At 40.3% G+C, this 21157-nt stretch overlaps 1 protein-coding gene across 1 annotated transcript in view; it reads left to right on the top strand.

The window, feature by feature from the left end:
- Positions 1-21157, top strand: part of DERA (deoxyribose-phosphate aldolase) — a 45761-nt gene that overhangs the window by 10450 nt on the left and 14154 nt on the right. The window contains exons 4-6 of the mRNA XM_010214307.2: positions 1808-1903; positions 3095-3229; positions 9348-9476. Coding sequence (XP_010212609.1) covers positions 1808-1903; positions 3095-3229; positions 9348-9476 — 360 coding nt within the window. The remainder of the gene's footprint in view (positions 1-1807; positions 1904-3094; positions 3230-9347; positions 9477-21157) is intronic.

Raw genomic sequence — 21157 nt, 5'->3', positions numbered from 1 at the left:
CAGTATTTTGCAGTCTTCAGATGTAAAAATGGCCTCTTCCTACCATGGAAGCAATTATGGTAGGTCCAGCTCCAAAATATCGATTCCTTTCATAGAATCATAGGATCATAGAATGCTTAAGGTTGGAAGGGACCTCTAGAGGTCATCTAGTCCAACCCCCTGCACACGCAGGGTCACCTAGAGCATGTGGCACAGGACTGCATCCAAGCGGGTTTTGAAGATCTCCAGAGAAGGAGACTTCACAACCTCTCTGGGCAGCCTATTCCAGTGCTCTGTCACCCTCACTGTCAAGAAATTTTTCCTTAAGTTCCTGTGGAACTTTTGATGTTTCAGTTTGTGGCCATTACCTCTAGTGAAGAGGCCAGCACCATCCTCCTCACTGCCTCCCTTGAGGTACTTATAGACACTGATTAGATCCCCTCTCAGCCTTCTCTTCTCCAGGCTGAACAGGCCCAGCTCCCTCAGCCTCTCCTCATAGGGCAGATGTTCCAGGCCCCTGATCATCCTTGTAGCCCTGCGCTGGACTCTCTCCAGCAGCTCCACATCCCTCTTGTACTGTGGAGCCCAGAACTGGACACAATACTCCAGATGTGGCCTCACCACAACTTTGAGGTGATATAAGAATATGAGGAGAGAAAAAAACATTCTTTTGAGGAACCAAAATGAAGCAGGGACTCAGGGAGGCACTCTAATTTATGATGTCTAATGAGCAGATTTGATATGGAAGCCATAAGTGTGTAACCTCTGTATGTCTTTTAATAACAGTGCACTAGGGTGAAACTAATTGTTCGAGTATTTCGTTAATCTGCTGATGTCCTTGCTAAATTGCAGAAGAGGGGAGCATGACTACTTCAGATTTCATGCTTAGCTGCTGTTTCTCTGTATAACTACAGAGCCTGCCACTTTGGCTCCTGGAAAAGATGCCTTCCACAATTTTAAGCATCTCATATTTTTCCTTCAGAAAGCATTATCTCTCATCTGCTTATTTCAGTAATTAGTTTAGGAGATGTCTTTTCAGCCCAGGAAAACAGTTATGCTAACCTGAAATCCATTAAACCCTCTTCATATCTGAGCAGCCCCTTTGATTTTTTCCTGGTGTACTAAATCAGTGACGTGTCGGTGAATATCATTTGACTTCTGGCATTAGCCTGATGAAGCTCTAGCAAAAAGGAACTCTGTGACATTTGGGTTATGCTTTTACTATTGAGTTGAGCTTTACACAGGCATTGGTGGGTTGGTTGATAGTGTAACACCAAAGGGGAATCTGATTTCTAGCCATACATGTGAAAACAAAGATTAGTCTTCTTTTTAAAAAACTTGAATTTACAGACCTAAAGATGGTTGAAGTATTAAATATTAGACCAATTATCTGAGACTTTGAGAGAATATGTTTTTAACCAGAAATGCAGTAGAGCTGCCTTTGCATAAGGAGAGCTCAGCTCCTGTTGGGTTTGGGCTGGCCAGCAAGGACGGAAATAGGTTGGCAGTAAATCACTGTCTAAACATGTCTTAACAGTACGTGTTTCCATTAAGCAGTGAGTTTGTCAATTAAAAATACTGGTGTTTTAGCTCCTGATAATAAAAACTTAGTCGCAGGGTGAGGTGAAAGAACACGCAGGAGGCAGCGGTGTGGAGAGCCACCTGAACTGCCTGAGCCATGAGGCAGGTGACCCTAGCAGAGGTATTGGAGATCCTTGTGGCAACACAAAAGTGGGAAGTGCCAACACTGCATACATGTTCTTAATATGGAGAGTGCTTAAGACTATGATGTACATTTTCATATAAAAGTGAACTCTGGCTCTTGCAGGTATTACTGTTGCAGCCGTCTGTGTATATCCTACTAGAGTCACTGACGCCGTTAATGCCCTAAAGGCTGCAGGATGTAACATACCAGTAGCTTCAGGTAAGAGCTTTATTTTCAGATAAGAGACTTATACCTGATTAAATCTTCTGATGGTATAAATGTAGTAAAATGTGAAAGTTGGGACTTGTTTTGGAGCATCAAGTAGAAAGGTAGCAGGTAGAAAGAAGGGAATGGAGTGAAGGATTTGCTTTTGCTATAATCCTTTGTTTTGTTTCAGTTCAAGCTTATGGCAAGTCTGTTTTGCTGCAAGTTCTTCACAGAAGTCTTTAAGACAAGTATCAGTGTCTCCTTGGACAATCATTAGTCAACAAGAGGCTGTTAATAATAGAATTGAAATGTGATATTTAAAGAGTTCTGATACAGTTTTCCCCCATCAGTTGTTTGGCTTTTTAGTATAATCTTACAAGCTGAATTCAGGGACACTGTGTGCAGAGGCAAGGCTTGCTGTCTGCTGAGCATCTGCAGGATCAGGACTTGTACTCTTGCTTCTAATAGTCTTCAGTCACTGCACAGGAGCGACAAGTTTTTAATTTGCAAAAAGCAAGAAATAGAATCCTATAATTACGCAGTTTGCAAGGGAGCTCTGGATGTCATCTGCTCCAACCTCCTTCTCAAAGCAGGGGCTAACTTTGAAGATAGATCAGGTGGTTCACAGTGGTACCCATGTCTGCTGGATTTTTTTGATATGTTTATTTCATTGTTGTATAGGGAAAAATAAATACTAACAAACACATTTGTGTGTCAGAGAGAATTTCAAGCAAGCCCATTATTTGTTCAACTTCCAAAGTTACTTTGGGGTTTTGTACTAAAACATTATACAGGTAATTTTAAATAGACCCCACTGCAAACAACTTTTACTATACTGTGATTTAGCTGTTAAAAGTATTACTGGGATTTAACTTGAAATACTGCTTAAAAGAATAGGACAGAATTAAAAAAGCATATATGCTCTGTGTATGAGTGGAGCTTTGGGAATATGGACGGCATATGAAGACCATTTTGCAAGATACAGTTATCATCACACAAAATACTGGACAAAGGGAACAGCTAATACTTCTTGTCAGTGAAGAGAGGGAAGGATGGAGTGCCATTAGATTTTTGAATCTATGGCTGGGATAAAAAAAAGAAAAAAAAAGTATAGATTACAAACTTTTTGATATATTAGAGGCATATGCAATTTTATGGTCTGTCTATAAAGCAGCTTTTCTCTCCCCCCTCCATTCTTCCTAGTGGCTGGTGGTTTTCCCTCTGGACAGATGCCTCTACAAACGCGAGTGGCTGAAATAAAGCTGGCTGTGGAATATGGTGCCAGAGAGATTGATATTGTCATTAACAGGGCTCTGGTGCTGACTGGCCAGTGGGAAGGTACGTACCCTTAGGCAGAAGACCTAAACCTGTGTGTATGCTCATGCAGGTTCTGCCTTTATCCCTTCCCCCACTCCCCTCTTCAGTCCTTGAAGAATTTGGTCCCTCCTCAAAGAGTGATTGATAATCTGAGGCACTGCGCCAGGTAAAAACTGTTTAATTAATTTCTGACAAACATTTATTTTGAAAAGGCGGCTGTTACGAGTTGCATCAGGTAGGGCATTCAGAGTGGCTTTGTTTTGAAAAAAACTGTGTCCATTACTTCTGTGCCTCTAAGGATTTTGTGTACAGTATTAAAAATAGTAAGTGCGAAAGGAAGAAAGGAAGAAAAGTGAGAGCCTGTGCTCTAATTATTTGAACAGTTTTGTTAAAACCCCCAAGGGGCTGCTAATGTAGATGATATCTTGTTAAATATACATGTTTCAATTCTTGACAAAAATATGTATTTTAGTTGTTTTCTTTTCCCTGGAAGCTGAGGATACAAATTCACTGCTCGTATTATTATTGATGTTCTTGGGTCTCTAGACTACTACTAATTAGTAAGAACAATAATGCTGAAGATGGTTTTTGCTCTAATTGCCTCTCTTAATGTACTGTGAATGGTTTGCCTTAAGTGCTGACAGTGCTTCTATAACTAATCTCCATGTAAAGGTAAACACATCATTGTCTTGGAATGAATTTCCCATTTAGTTGTATAATGCAGCACTGTAATAGCCTGGTTGATTGGAACACTTCAGGAGGGACACCTGGCACCTGAGTTTGGTTAAGGACATTTAGTCATTGTGGTAACAGAACATATTTTCTGATCTTGAACTTCATTAGCAAATAGAAATGAACAAAAAACCCAGCAACTTTCTGCATTTGTGCCTTCAAGACTGTGATGCTGGCTACACTTGCTCTTTCATCTTAACCTCTTTTGTAGCATCTACCATCTCCCTCCCCTAGCCCTGAAAAAATATGCAGCTTTAGAGGTGGATGCCTTCTTGATGCTGGGTATTGTCCCCGGCATTTGCTTCTTTCAGTGCGGTTAAGTTCAGATCCAGACTCAGAAAATGCTGGAATATGGAGACTGGGTGGCTGTGGGGTTTTAAATAGCAACAGAATAGTGATGCATATTCTTTATCTAGTCACACGTGTGTACATACGTACATGCACACTCAGGACACGTGCAGGTCTTAGATACAAAATGAGCTAGCTGACTCAGTGATCTGTCAACACAACCAGCTTCCCCCCCCCCAAAAAAAAAAGACCACCAAACTGGACTTGAGCAGCAACTTGAACTTGTGCCTGAGAAAGTCTGTCACTGCCTTAGGGCAGTTTTTGGACATAATCATCGTCACCATGCTCCAGACCTTGTGGTACGAGCAATGCAAGTTGCACAGCATAGAGGTTAGGGAGCTACTGCATGCAGCCACTTGGAAACGTGGGCTCTAGATTATGTTACCCAGGATTGCAACGAGGAAAGTCAGAGAAAAAAAAAATCCAGAGATCGATCCGGAAACCTGAATGCAGTGGCTGAAATGAAACCAGAATTAAGATGATCTGGGCTTATGTTGGCAGATTTTTATGTATGGGAAACTAACTGTTTTCTGTGATGAAAAGTTGTGGGAGAGGAATATGCAGACATAGTAATGATGAACATAGTATAAAGCTGTCAATTTACTAAACAAGTAAATATAGTTGACTTTCGATTTGGTGTGCATATTCTTTTAGCCACAAGCTGAAGTCACAGCAAGCTTGAAAGTCAATTTATTGGCAGTGGTTAGCGTACATTTCTTTTACAGAGGGCAGAATTGAAGTTATTTCCAAATTTCCGTATTTATGGAGATGAATCTGTGAGTATGGCATGTATTTACATTATCGCAGGAACACAAAATCAAACTCAGGAACAGAATCTACTTGTCATCTGATAGTAATGATAATTATGAGGCTTTGGGGAGAAACAACTAATTTTTAACTTGCCGATCCTCCCAAAATTATTTCAACCCGATATCTAGGGTTTTTTTCTGTTGTTTTTGAAAATCTAGCTTAGCTTGCAGTAGTTATATGCTACCTGTGTAAACCTGTAGTTCTCCATCTGTGCTTAATGATTGTATGTGATACTCTATAATGTTTAAAGTGTGTTTGAGGGAGCTAGAAGAAGAGATAAAGAACTCTGTAAGCAGGATCTATATATTATATAAAATTGAAAAAAAGCATCTAGGACAGTAACTATGTCTGCGTTCAAGGTCCCTCGTAAACTTTACCTGCTGTGCAGTTATGACAGGATCTCTGCTGATACTTATAACACTAGTATATTTTTATGGTTATTTTCTCATGCTGTCATTCTTCAAAACTGTAGGTATTATTGACAAAACTATGTTTGTGGTAGAGTGTTTTATTTTATTGTTCATATATTTTTAGCTTTTTTCCTAGACTCTGCAATAATTGGGGTCACCACATTGGAGAAGTGCTGCATTTCTTGCAAGTTTTCTGATTTGTTTCAAAAGCTTGCTGTGTGATTATTTTAGTGTATATCCAATTATGTCAAGTTGTTTTAAAGCCGTTCTTAAATATTGCTGAAACTCGTTATGACATTCCCAATATATCCTTTGTTCTTTATAGATCAGTTCTTTATAAGATAATTGCTAAGAGCTTATTAGTAATGCTGAACATGAAAGCAAATGTATTGGATGTCTAATTGAGGTTAGAGAATAAACTTAAATGAGCTTTAAGTTTCTGAACTTACACATACATACCTTTTGAAACCTATTATCTTTTAGAGCAATAACACTTTACAGCAGCTTTCTCAAGCATTGCCTTGTATCACTTGACAAAGTATGAATTAAGATTAAAAGGCAGGATTTAAATAATGTCTAAAAATGCAGTTTTGCAAGCCATATATAAAGAGTTATGGAGTTGACTAGCAAATTATTGAAAGAACCTGGATTATTTTTTGCTATTAGCAATAAATACATTAGAGTTTCAGTAAAGCTGGTTCAGGTGCCATAATGTTACCACTAGTTGCACAGCTTTCAGCAAACAGCTCTGCATGCCATAGCATCAGCTGCTTCTGAGTTCTCCATAACCTCTTATTTACGCTGTCAGTTGCTGTTTCTTCTTTTTTAAAAAAGGAGAAAAGCAGATACACTGTAAGAAGTTTAGCACCACGTTTTTTTTGGAAAAGAGCTGTGAGTTTGTTGTTTTGTTTTTCTGTAGTATTTTCATGTCTTCTGTAGAAGATGCAGATTATCTCCGTAGAGCTTTACCTGCCATTGGGGACTATACAAGTCAGCTCTTTCAGGAGCCACATCCTCCAGCTCTACCTGAGCTGACTTAATAGTACAGAAATCCCATCCTGCTGAGACTGCTGCTGCTGGTAGGCTTAACAGAACTGAGTAATAAAGTGACTGACTTTTTTTGGAAAGCACTACCTGTCCTAGAAGAAGCTCTAGACACTTTGAAATCCTGAGTACATGCCTAGATGTAGTTAAGCCCAGCTGTACTTCAGGCATTTTATGAGAAGTTTCAAGATACTCAAGTTTGTCATTTGACTTAGATTGAAGCGAGTACTGAAACTTCGTTTCTCTCTTTTTTTTTTTTGTTAAAGGAGTAGGAATTTTTGCACTTGTTTTTTATCAAAGCAGACCCTGTTGGATGTTTTTTCAGGCTGTGATGCTCTGCTTCATTTTCTCTGTCACACAAGTAGTTGCATTTCTATTTGCACTTTTACTGCGGGGCTGAGGATGTCCTATGAATGACAAGATGCTGTCTGTGATAACTGTTCTCTGAAGAGGGAGCAGTATTTATTACCTACCCTATTAAAGTATGCCCACTATGCCGTCACTTGGGATAACCTGATAGACACAGATGATTGAAGATGCTCAGTTTGCCTGCCTGTGGGTTGAGGAGTGCTGTCAGATAGTGAGACTCTTCAACTGATCTTGGCACTAATTGCATGTAAGAGCAACTTCCAACAATAGGGAAGATGCTGTAGCTTCAATACCTACCTCAGCGAACAGCAGTTATGAAGATATAATTTGCTTTTCTGTGATCCAACTTAAATGCACGTTGATTTTGCTTTGACATTTTTGGTGGTGTATCTTAAAGTAGGGAAAATGGGAATCTTTTCTTGTTACCGAAACTAGAAGAGCATGAAAGCTGCTTTCTTTGGATTTCCTAAGGCTTCAGGAAAATACAACTCCATGAAAAGAGATTGCATTTGGGTTTAACATGAGCAGTGTTATCAAATGCGTGAGCAAAATAGCACAAGTTCTTTGTATTTCTTTTATGAGTCTTGATTTGATCTTGAAGGTTCCTGGAGTATCATCAATTGATCAATAAAACATGTTAGGCTGCATGCTAGTACTGATTAATTCACACTTTGGGTGCACAGTGAGAAACAAGGTGAAGACCAGAGTCTATAAAGGGACTTGCTAAGTGTATTAGCCCTTTGTCTGCTGATGGGCATAATATGTCTCCGAGGAGCACCTCAGTGATCCCGGTCCCAGCTGCTGGATGTGCTGGTGGCGTCAATAGGCTTCAGTGCTACCATGGCTGGAGGGGAGGTGCAGCTGTACAGCAGCCTGACCAGTCCTCCTGGATGTTTCCAGGTCTCCTTTGAGGACTGAAAGGAAAAGGAAGCTGGTTGCACTTCTGAGTAAGTTTAGTCTCACATAGCCGTATTCTGGACATTTCTAGCATGAAAAGCATGTTAAAAGCTTCTGTAAATTAACTTTTCAACTTAGTATTTAAAGAGCGAGTACAGTCTATGAAAAGGACCCTCTTATAAGGGATTCTGTTTGTTTATTTTGTGTCTTTTTTATTTGCACTCCATAAATGTTCACTGTACTCTGTAAAATCTGCTACTTTTCTCCATATTGTTAACTCTGGATGAGTTTTATTCATCTCTAGGTGGCCAGCATCTGACATTGTATTATTTTCCAGCTCCTTGTTGGAAAACCAATGAATGGCAATGCTTGCAAATATGATGGCATGGACAAATTTCCTTCCTAAATTACAGCCAGTGTTCTTGGTGAGCATGTGGATCACAAGTGAGAGTCCTGTTCTGCCCTGGGATGCTGGTGGATCCCAGCAGCTTTGCTGAGAACTGCGTATGTCAGCTAAGGACAAATTTGGACTATAATGCAACCGAGTGAGAAAAGCAACCAAAAGTCTTGCAGACCTAGGGCCAAGTCCAGGTTTGAGAGCTGTAGTCCCACATCAAGCTGAGCTGAGCCGACCTAGTTTCTGGCTGCTGGTTTCTCTCTGTCTTCCACTGAGTGATCCTGCTGTGGGGTTTGCTTTTCTGAACCCTTTCAGGTCTCTCTGTACTGCTCCACATCCCATGTAACCCCACGAGCTCTGCAGCAGCTTGAGCTGGTTTATAAATCCATGGGGAGGAGTGCCTGGTCAATAAGGTGCAACCTCAGGTTTTGGTCTCCCCTCTGTGGGAATATTAGTAGCCCATGTCCGTCAAGCTGCCAATTTTCAGGAAATTCTTATTTTCTGGAAATGGAAGATCATGGGATTCAGGTGCCTAAGCAACGAGCATCTAGTTCAGACGTCCCAAGGGAGCCTGCTGGTACTGAGAGACCTAAGTGGGGCGCATGGACCCTCCACAGTGGCAGCTGGAAGCTAGGTGACGTGTCAGGACACCTGCAGTGGATCCTGTCTGCGATGTTTTTTTAGACTTAGCCTTTGACAAATATGGCTGAAGGCAACAGAAAGATTGGTGACATGATGTATATAGGAAAACTTAACCGTCCCTGAGCACTGATTCAATTTCCTAATGTATTTATTGCAGAAAAAGCTGCTTCAAAATCAATATTGGAAATATACTGCAAAAGCCTAAATATCGTAGTATTTTTACTGCTGACATATTCATGAGTTTTTGGCATATTGTGCACATCCTTAGTTTTTGAGAGGAATGATGTTAATAGCTATTAAGTTAAGTCTGAAACTGTGTGGCATTGTTAATTATCTACAGTCATGCAATTTATTGAACTTGGGAAACTTAAGTTCTTGAGTGTTATGACTAATTGTAAGACTGGAAATTAATCCAGAAGTGGAAATTACGGCCATGCTTGAAAATGTTTCTCAGACAACTTTGATCATTTTCAAATGCTTTTATCCACAGAACTGTATGAGGAGATCCGTCAGTGTCGTGAGGCCTGTGGAGATGCTCATATGAAAACAATCTTATCAACGGGTGAACTAGGGTCCCTTGGTAATGTCTACAAAGCCAGTATGATAGCTATGATGGCAGGTAAATATATACTTTTCTCTCTTTCTCTCTCTTTTTTTTTTTTAAGCTAAGAAGTTTCTTCGCTATATTATTATGAAGCTTAAAAAATTCTAGTCGCAAAAGTTTGCATAAAATATTTTGCAAACTATTTTTGCAAAAACTATTATGCAGCAATTACTGAAGTTGCAGGTGTTGTACCAAGATGTCACTTGTTTTGTATAACCTAGAAGAACTGCATGAAATGTTAAATAACACTTAAAAATACTTAATGACAAAAATTGTAGGAACAAATAATTTTTGTTGTTAAACATCTGATTCATGGCATATTTATCAGGGACACATACATTTGGGGCAGACATATCTAGGCAGTTCTGGAAAGCATGCAGATGTGATTTTAGTGAGTGGCTGAAGAACCGCCCTGTGAAGATTCATCCCAACAACTCTTGTTCATGTTCTGTGATCCCTAACCACATCAGTGAGATGTGATTTGGGAACTCAGTTCTACTGGAAAGGCAGCAAGAGGGAGAGCACCACCCATTGGGTGGGTGCTAAATTCAGCTGGGTTATAAGGGACTCTAACTGGTGTGTTCAAAAGCAGTGACAGTCAGTACCACTGTCAATGGTTGCATCAAAAAGTGTTCAATCTTTCCCATTTCTGAAAACTAAGTTAATTCTAACATGATGTTTAGGAGCCTGTATTTTATTCTGAATCTTTTAGCTGAAGAAAAACATTCCTATGAGGAGGGAGGATTTTTTAGGAGCTGCCTGTAGTTTGTAGGTATTACTTCTTTGCGTAGTTATAGCCATGCAGACTCTGAATGTGATGCAGAACCTACATGAGGTTGGATGTATAGTACTATATTCCCTCTGCAGTTTAGGACCTACCCTGGTACAAGTTTCTCTAGGTTAACCAAGATTTCTAGGGTTGTAGATTAATGCCATTTCTAAGGCATGGACTAGAAATAGACTAAACAACTTCTATACATATCTGCTTCATCCATCATGCCTAAAAGAAGAGAGAGACTTCAAGTATATTAACAGAGGGAAATGTAATTATGTGCTCAGAACCAGTGGGTTGGTGGGAACTCTAAATGTTCTATCTTTTTTTGTGTTCATTTTTTCCATTGTAAAGTCCTCTAACCTGGAAATGCTTTTTCTTTAATGCATGAAAAAGCCACCCAAGTCTCAGTTGTTCTTATTAAAATAAATATTCGACTTGCTGCTGACCTCCTTGTCTCCTTACACCATACTGTGCTTATCTACTTCAAATGTAATGGGAGGTATCTTGTGTTTTTTACATGTTCAGCTACTAAGTCAGTTAGTATCATTAGATATAAAGGAACATTATTATGCCAGCAAAGATTGCTTTTAATTGAAAGAGGAAAGTTACCCAGTCTTTTAAAATGACACGGTAATCATTATGATCACATTCTGTAATATGAAATAGTGAAAAATTCAACTTGTAATGAGTTATAACATTTTCAGATTTCCTACTGGTGTAGTTTTATTGCAGTACAGCAGATGGCTCTATTGTTAATGATTTTCATTGCATAGTTATTCACTTTATAAGATACTTACTCATATGAATACGTGCCATAATTTCCTTATTGTGGTATCTTTCTTTTTCTTTTTGGGTAGGTGTAAAAAAGAATTTGTTAATGCCCTACCTGTGTGTACTTAGCATCTGTATTTGCAGCCTCTGACTTCTCAGGATTGCTGAGACCCTCAAATTCCAGCTCAAGTTTGTTTTATCTGCGTATTTATAGCATTTTGGAGGGAAAGCAAGTTAGTATTGTGCATTTAAATACTATTTTTTTTTTCAATTGATGTCATGATTTGAAAGAAAGTTAGCTTGGCAAATATGGCAGGTCCCAGCAGCATTTATTAGGATACAAAAGAGCAACGCCTGAGATAAGCTTGGCTCTAGTGATTAGGTTTATGAGGAAATCAGTCACACAGTCAATTGGCTTCAGTGGCAAATTTGGCTTTAGGAGTTTTGCTGCCTCTGGCCACTTGTCCCTGCCCTTGCTTCAAATTTTGCCGTTCCTTCAGTTGTGCTTTCACATCTGCTTTCAAAGTAATGCAGTTGAAAATCACTCCGGAAATGGGGTAATTGTGTTTTGTTTTGATTAGTTGGTTGTGTTTTCCGAATGCTCAGCATCTTGCAACGTGGCTGACAGCCTTCTGCTGCGTGCGGTTGTGTCGGTGTAGCTGGATGCCTGCGGCGCGCTGGAGGAGGAGGCCGGTGGCAGGAACGCTGCTGTGCACCCCTGCCTTGTACAACATGTCTGTGTGCAAGACGCTAATGCTTGCCCCGGCAAGAACCGGGGGAAGAGTGTTGCTTCACAGGGAAGCAAGATAATCATTTGCTTCTGTTTGAAGTGGTGGCTCTTGGCTTCTCCTGTGTCTGCAATGGTATCTCCAAAGCGCCATGCCTGCTCCTTCCTCCCTCCCTAGAGCAATACAGAGGCAGGGAGGCATCGCTGCGGGGATCGGCACCCGCTTCTCTTAAATGCTTTTAACCACACCTCTGCAGGCTCAACTGACGTGCTAAGAATTCCTGCGGAATATCCAAGAACCTGTTTTTCTTTTCGTTGCTCTGCTGAAGCGGAGGCTGAAGAAGAGGCTGGTAGGCCTCCAAGGGCGGTGAGTCAGCCGTCTGGAGCGGTCCTTGCAGCACTAAGGAGGGTGTTATGGCAGAGGCTGCGTGGCTCTGTTGTCTTTGGGAAATTCGCTGTTTGCGCAAGGAGTCAGGAATTTGGTCTTGTTGTCTGCTTATGTGTGCGGCCGTTTCTTGAGCTTCATGAAGGCTTCAAGGGGAGTTGGGTAGAGCTCTGCTGAGCCTCTGGATCTCCCAGGCAGCTTCCAGAGGCTGCGGAGGACAAACTAATGAGTGGTTTTCCACATCTGTTGGGTATACCTGTGTGAGTCAGGCTGTTTCTGCAGGAGAGATTCAAATCTGTGGCTTTTCAATCTCTTGCAAAACAGAATCTGAAGGAACACCAGTAGGGCAGTGCCTCACTGCCCCGCACCAGTGGGAACTGCACCGGTTTACTCCATCCTCGGTCTTTAAAAGACAGATCTTGTATACATTTTTTTTTTCTGACAGGGAAGCCAACTCTGTGTCTATGTGTGTGTGCATACATATGATATTTGTGACTCTCTCTCATATATGTATGTATATATACACACATACATAAATATAGTCACAAATATCAGAACCTGCAAAGAAACCACATAAGGAAGGGGAAGCTGATAAACTTTTAAGAGGGGGAAAAAAGTATCAGGAGAGATGTGGGTGACTTTGCATAAAATCGAGTTTAGAAAAGGGATGAGTTAATGATAAGTAACCCTAATATCTAGAGTCTCTAAAACGCACACACATACAAAAAAAAAAGTGAAAAGCAGCAAAAGATGGCTGAGGTAACAAGGTCTCTGATGCTGATAGGCTGGAAGGATAAAATTAAAACACATGAAATATGCAAGCAGGCATTTATTTTTTTTTTTGGATGCTTTGATACTGTTTGTTCCAAAGTGAACAGAAATAATCTAGCCAAATGGGGAAGAAAAGCTCCATCTCAGTTCTCAGGAGACAGCGCTCTCAGTCTTTCAAGGCCTCATAACGGCTTACGAGAATGGTTCCAGTTAATATACGCTTAGCCATTTCACAGAAAGCCCTTCCAAAACCTGAAATCACAAGCAGGTTGGCCTTGCCCAGGATCCAGAGAGACGTATGTTGGCTGTGGACTGCAGTATTCAGTCCTGCCTTTGAAAGCAGAAGGTGCGTTGGGGCTCCTGGTCATTCTATTTCTGAACCTTATCCTTGTTTCTTGTTGATGTTTTGTTGTTGTTTGGGTGGTTTTTTTTTTGCAAATAAGGTCCTGTAGCTGTTGTTTTGAGCACTGTCTTGCGAAGGTGTGTTTCGAATAGGGTTAGATGGTATGGCTGTAAGCATGCTAGCAGCTGCCAGAGTGTCAGGAATACATTATCTGTTGTTCGATGTGGACTGCTGTGATCCAAAGCAGGAATTCTACCAAAAAAACATTGTATGAAAAATTTAAAAGAAGAGAGGAGACCAAACTAGCAAATTTGACTGAAAAGCTAGGGCATGCTTTGTGTAGATGCTACTAATGCAGGAAACAGAATTACTAAATAAGTAATAATTCCTGGCACTTAGATGGCACTTTACATCTTCAAAGTGTATACAGACATTAGCAGAATAAAAAAAAAAAAAACAGAATAAATAACCCAGTGAAATACAAGGCAAAGATTGTAACAGACAAATCAAACCAAAATCAGAAGTTCTAGGTTCCTGACTTATTGTATGCCAATGCTTTTAACTGGAATTTGACACTAATAAGTCAGTTGTTAAGAATCCAGAACATTTCCAAATGTTCCAAATAAGGGAAGAGGCTTGGTAACAGATATAAAATGCTAATTCTAATTTGTGTCTCATCTTATATGTATGAAATGCAAACAACGGTATTGAGTTTTTGAGTTTATCTGTTAAGGGTGCCACTTGCACTATAACCAGACAGTCAGAAGCTAAGGGCAATGTAAGGTTGTCAAAATTCATAAGCAGAGCAAGCTAAAGTTGTCAGTTCCTTTACACAATTAGGGGTCCGTGGTTATGATTGTTTTTCAAGATGTTAAACTCTGGCCTGGAGATGATCTTACACTTACCACTACAGGGCTGGGCACCAAGCAGTAGGTCCTTAGTCTTGATCTCCGGCGGGTCTCCTGAGGCCCAGCCTGGAGGCCATCTCCTCTCTCCTGCCCATGCAGTTGTTGCTGACGTGAGTCTAAGGAGCGACGCAGACAGCTTGCTGTCCCACCTTGGCCAAGCCGTGCTCGCCAACGGGAAACGGTAGATGGGACCATGGCAGTTGGGACATGCAGTGTGTTCCTGCCTCTTGCTGCCTTTCTGCCCAGAGCAAAGCGCAGGGCAGGGACAGAGCTATTCCACCAGTGCTAGAGGGTGGCAAAGTATAATCCCAGGTTTTGCTAGACTGTGATCATCTGGTAGTGCAGTTTAAATCTAGCACAGGCATCAGCACATTTCTGAAATCCTGTCAGTTCACGGAGAGCGCATAATACGATGTTTATGTCAGCTTTCTTCTGCCTGTTGGTAGACAGACAATACCTCATTTGTCCTAAGATCAGCCCATTCCTTCGGAATTTTTAGATGCCTTTGAACTCGCAGAATTTTTACTCCTTCAGCACTTTGCATCAGGCAGATGTAGCTCTGTATGTAGTTTTGGGAATGTAGCTGTGGTTGCTTTCTTGGACATGTAGAAGTGGTTACAGTGTGGCGGTTATAAGAGGCTCATCAGGACAGTAATTCTGTGGAATTATATTAGTAGTTGATAACTCTTCTCTCTGCTGCAGCAGATGTCTCACATTCTGCACAGTCTGCACTTGTTCTGCACGCGCAGAAACTCAAATTAAGATCACTGAAAGTTCAGTGCGAGCAGTGAGCAGGAAACAAGATGAAGATGTGGGCTGTGGAAAAGCAAGATGTGGGGTGGGTCAGAGCAACATGTTCTATCTGAAAATATTGATATTATGGAATACATTTTGGATTAGGAATCAGGTCAAAAATGTTCTTGACAAAATAGAAAGCTTATATATAATCGGTCTGTACAGGAACAAGTAACTTTTAATTTATTCTTGTACAAAGTGGAAAAAAAAACCCCAACAGGATAAGAATGCAGATAGCTGCATGTTCAGTAAGGCAGTACAAGGCTGCTCCCTGTAAATGATGTAATTGCCTACAAGCTTAACAGTGATACTGCAGCTAATCATTAGAAATAATGTAGGCATGATAGATAAGGTTGGCGCTGAAAAGTTCTAATGATCCAATCACTCCATCCTCGGGCTTGAATTACTGATGAAGGTCCATACAAAGAGCAGTAACACAAAAAATACTGGGCTCGAATAAAGCAGACCTTGAAGGAATGCAAAGAGAGACTTAACAATCTGTCTGGAATTCAATAATGTATGTACAGGGAATCGGAAGCGAAGGAGTGGAAAGTGGTTAAGAAACACTGGGGCAGGGTCTAATGAAAAGTCTTCTCGGTAGAGTCAAAAGAGCAGCAGAAGCCTGTATGGGTAAGGAGAGGACTGAAGTAATGCAGAAGAGAAACAGAAATGTTGAAAAATGCAGACACACTGTGAGGGGAAAACAGAGTTAGAGGGTATACAGTAAAATCTCATTTGTTTGCACTTTGTTAAGTTAGAAACGCAGACATGTATGCGATGCCACGTTTTGCTATGCATTTATTTATGTGCTTGCTGAACTGTGCGCTAGCTAGCCCGTACAGTCATATCTGCGGGGAGACAGTTGCCGGGGGTAGCTCATGTTCGTCATACCGGGGTGCTTGGTGACTCATTAAGTTTGCTAATTTTGTGGAAAGCTTATTCTGTTAATGATGTCCTACCATAATTAGAAAACAACAACGTAGAGCCTCTGTTCAAGTCGCAGAAGAGATAGGGATGTGAAACCGATGACATCTGTCTGTTCTTTGCCTGTATATTTGGTTGTGCGACATCCACTGCATTTCTTGACACTCCCACCTCTCACCCTGACTTGCAAGCAGGAGCGATGCGCTCTCCAAGCAGCTCTCAAGAAACAGAAGTGCCAAGTTAGGCCAGGAAAGGAGAAGATGGATAGGATTGTCTGAGATGGCAGAGTGGCCCCGGGCTTGCTGTCACCTTTGACACCTTGGTTAAACTTCCTGACTTTTCACGTATAAAATCTGTGCAATGTCAACTTTATAAAGGCTGTCCAAGGTCTGGTAAATTAAGGGGTAAGCAGAAATATATTTTCCTTATTTGTGTGCAGGGATGGGATGCATCCCGTTACAGTCCACATCAGCAAATTGAGCAAGAGAAAGCCTGGGAATGTGTTGGTGAGCGCTACTGAGTGAGACTTGCCGGTGCAGCAGTGCAGACAGGACAGGCCATGAGATAGGCAACAGGCTAAGTAAGGATCATACAACACGTTACCCTTTATACTTGTATTCAAAGAGTTACCAAGCACTTTAGGCTCCATAGGGCTGTGGCTTGTCATAACAGTTTAAACCCTGAACTGCACAGGCTTCTGTTACTTGATCTGTGAGAAAGTGGCCATTCTTTACACTTCAACCTTTGAAACTGGCTGTAAATTAGTAGATTGTGGTGATTAGCCTTGTACTGACAGTGCGGCATACTGTTGGGAGGGGTCAGCCTTCTATTAACCGACTCTCTAAATGCCTGGATAGCAGTTTGCTTTTGCTGATTTTCAGGATCTTAGCAAAGCATGTTAATTAAGGAGTATCTAAATGGTATACTTTCAATTTATGGCAACTGATGCAGAGAGCCGAGAAAGCACCCCTGTTGCGTTAATTTTCCTCATGAATGAAACCTTGTTTCTATGTTAAATAATTTGTTGGAATTTGAGTTAAAACTTTCAAAGTTTCACATTGCCTCCGACTCAGAAATCATTGCACAGTGAGTAGTTCTAGTCAAACATGCCATCAAAATAACACAGCTTCATAGCAAGAAACTAAGCCTCTGTGAAGCTCCTGCATTGAAGGTAATGGTTTGAGAGAATGTAATTTTAAAATGTGGAAATATTATGTAAAATCAATAGATGTACAGGGTACTATTTATTTCTCTGATATTTCGGGTTGTTTTTTTATTATGTTAGCAGCAGGTGTTAAATTCTACTAAACAAGTGAAAAATAGAAATAAATATTTAATTTACTGTACCTATCAATTATACAAAATAGGCTCATGAAATATTAAAGTATCTTTTAAGAGATTGCAAGTAGGAGCAGTAGCTGGAAATATAGTCCCTTAACAGAGCCGTGATATAGATGTAGAAACAAACAAAGCCTGATTTTGGGGTTGTAGGTCCTGGGATTTTTGTTGTTGTTGTTGCTTCTTAAGGTGGCAAGGCCTTGTGATCACGCTTATCTGATCTGAAATTATTTTGAAGATGTATTCCTAAGATATCAGAATGTAGAATTAGACTCCTAAAGAGAAAGAATGGAAAAATACATTAGGAACGTGTGATCTTGAACATCAATGAGCAGTTCTCAAACACCATGGACAGTCATTCAAATAAACCTATTTACTTATAAGGTACATAAGAAGTGCCATGAAAAATAAATAAAAAAAAAGGTGACAAGAAATGGACATACACATAAAGGAGAGACATGAAAGTGGGGCAAAAATTAATCGGATGAAACAAGAAGTTAGTCATAAGGGAATTTTGAATAATTTCCTTATCCAAGAAGCTTCATCTTCAAACACACCAACATCCAAATAGTAATACCCATTACCTTTTGACAGATTACATCCTACAGATTACACACCAACATCCAAATAGTAATATCCATTACCTTTTAACAGATTACATCCTACAGATTACCTCATGCTGACACTGTATCTCTAAGCATGACTTCATCAAGAGCAGGAAAATGGGTGGAATACTCAAGCTAACTGCAGGGTTATGACAAACACATTCCCAGGACCACTTTATCTGTGTATGTAGTCTCTCTAAGCTGAACAAGACTGTTCAGATCCAAACATTTCAGCTCGTATTTAGCATTTTCCCTTCCTCAAAAATGTAAGTTTTTAAGTGGAATTTCAAAGGTCTTCTTAGTTAATCTTAGTTAAAGATTTCTTCTCTCAGGATATGGCCAAAGGAGATAGGACTATTCTTCGTGAATGTGTTTCTTTCAGTAATGTTCCAAAGGAGGCCTCTGGCTTTTTCCAGCTTGCCTGTGTGCTTATTTGGAGTGCATTTGGTGAGTTGCAAAGAGACCTTGGTGGGTACCTGGGTTACTTAAAGCCTATAACTCCCAGGCTTTCTCAGTTCCTGTAGATTCATATTAATATAGTGCAAGCAGGACCGAGAAGATGTTGAAAGACCAGCAAAGCATTCCCATCTTGGAAACTTCATTTTGGAATTTCAGTACCTGGGGAATATTCCTCTTTTATATATATTATTATATTATTACATATTATAGTATTCTATTTCTGAAATGCTTGTTTTTAATTTCAGCATCAGTCGTTTCTAACCATGCCTAATTTATAGCCGTCAGCCCACAATGCCTTTCCTAAAGTTGTCTGTAATACTTTTACTTTTAAGGAGATTTTTCAAAGACAAAGATAACAGCAAAGTCCGCAGCCTTCCTGGCAATTCAGCAGGGATCTGACTCCTGATTGTCATCTGCCCCTTTGATGTTTTTTTCCCCCCTCTAGCATTTGTGCTGTAAAGTGACTTTCCCTGTAGTGTACAGCTGCAATGGATTTCACAGTAAATTGAAAATGTAGAAAAACATCCTCCTTGATGATGCTATGACTTTTCTTGTAAGAAAAAGTCTTCGTTCTGTCGTCTTTGCAGTGACACCACCAATCCTATGTCCAACTTCTCAGCCTAGTCCAAACATCACAGAGGTAAAGTTTTGTAGTTTATCAAGAAGATTGGTTAATTGGTCTCTAATGGACCAAAAGGCAAACAGATAGCAGCACTCTGTATTCTGTGCAGCGACATTAGCTTTAAATTATGCAACACAAAATGGTGAATCTTGTATCTTCAAAAGTCTCCTTCCCACTGGTCTTGGAAAATGGACGTGTAGAGAGCTCAAAGGAAGCACAAAGCTTTGCACACACACACACAAAAGAAAGGAGCTTTGAAACCGAATCCAGGCCCTTGGACGAGAAACAGCCTGGTGGGGCATCATGCCAGGGTGGGCCACGGTTCTCCTGAACTTTAGTCCCCAGCAAGAGGAAGAGGAGTATTTTCATGTGGAGCTTTGATAACAAGATGCCATGCATGTGCAGCTATAGTTAGCTGCTTAGGGTCATAGAGCCATCAAGTATTAATGTTAGCAGCTTCTGTGGATGTAACCGACTCTAGCTTCAGAGTAATATGCTTGGTTACCAGGTGCAGTTTTGTTGTAGCTTTGGGGTAAACTCTTCCTGAATGGACCCTGTGTTGGGGTAACTATGCCATTTCCAGAACCCGTGGTAGAAACACAGCTCTCCAGGTTTACACCAGCCATCTTCAGAATGGACTGCAGAAATGCTCTTTTGTTTCTTAAAACCAAAAAGTCCTAGTAAAATAAGTAGAGCTGCTTAGTGCTTTTTAACTTACTGAGAAGTAAAAGCGAATGCATGAGAGAAACTTGCGAAGAAAGGAATGTATTTTTCTGCAACATGTTCAAGAAAATAAGCAAAAATATGTAACAGAGGAGTAAAGGGGAGCTTTGTCAGGTTTAAGGGGTTCCTGTGCCTTTTGCACCATTTAAGAACGCTAATGCTGCAGCAGAACATGCAGAGCACTTTGCAGTCTCCGCGTGGAAATGCTAAAAATGAGAACAAAGAATTATTAATTAGTATCATTGCTCCATGTCACTAATTAGAAATAATTCAGAGGAGAGTTCCGTAGTTGAGGTTATTGTGTGATATGTGCTACGTGAAAGACCAAAGCGAGAGAGGAGCATAGATTATTTCACAGGAACATTTAAATGGTGGCAGGCAAAGGGAAGTTAAGATCAGAAACAGTTCCAGTTGGAAGGAGGCTGCTAATCTGGTATTGGAGGCATCAGGGATGCATTTTGTATTATTCATGGCCACGACTCTGATATGGCATGTAGGTTTTCTACGTTTTCATTTGCTAAATTAGGTGGGACAACACATAAAGAGCAAAGTAGTCAGTGAAACGTAGAAAGGATTTAGATCATCCTGATGATACAAAGCTTGCAAGCTCGTTTCCAGAAAATGTGAGTTGCTACAGCACTGATTTTATGTTAATTTACTAGTGAATAATTGAAAAAGACCTGTTTACTTTTTAATACAAAGGAAAAATATAAATTGGCTGAGTGTTCCTAATGTTACTTACAGCTGCCATTGAGCAGATGTTAGGGATTCTTAGTGCTATGCAAGACCAAAGTAAGTTTTATGAATAAACAATCCCTTTTTACTACCAAGTCTTTCAGACTTTTTCTCTCCCAAATTCACAATAAATGGCTTTTTAAAATCTCCTCATAAATAATTACCTTTCTTGTGCTACTTTTTTTGTAGGCACTTGGATTTTAATTATGATGATGAACTGTTTTAATAAAGTTGCTAAATAATTTTATCTTTTTAGGGCTGAATGCAGTTTCCATTTCAAGTCAATGGGAATTTTCTCTTTGACTGCACTGGATTTTACTCATTTTAATTCTTGCTAATTCACCCGATATGGCTTCTCACAAACTCTCCTGCTTTAGAAAGTCACGCTGGGAGAAGCAAACGGCTTGTAATATCATCTTGTATTTCTGAACTCTGTGCACACACGTGCACATATTTTAGCTCATGGACTAAAAACTGTCTCCTGTTACTAGTAACCATTTTGTTTAACTCTGTCATTTTGATTGCAGCAAGTTTTAAAAAGCAGGTAGTTAAATGGAGACAATTCCATTTTTGCTTTGGACTAATGTCAGGGGGCCTTGAAGCACTTTACAGAAGATGGCTACAAAAGTACATTACTTACTTACAGCTTGGGCAGCTTTGTTGTATATGAGCTTGGGATCGAGACTAAGTGGAAAGGCAGTATTGCAACCTTGTGCCACCTCTGTAAGAAGCTGGGAACCACCAAAAGACAGAGCAAGGGATGGTGTTTCCTGGTGTGATGACAACATCATCCCCACAGCTGCAGGTCTGCCAAG

This window comes from Tinamus guttatus, unplaced genomic scaffold (genome assembly GCF_059628265.1).
Source record: "Tinamus guttatus ecotype Peru unplaced genomic scaffold, ASM5962826v1 Tinamus_guttatus_pri_ptg000308l, whole genome shotgun sequence".
NCBI lineage: Eukaryota > Metazoa > Chordata > Aves > Tinamiformes > Tinamidae > Tinamus > Tinamus guttatus.
Note: the sequence above shows the minus strand (reverse complement) of the source record. Positions and strands in the feature narration are given on the sequence as shown.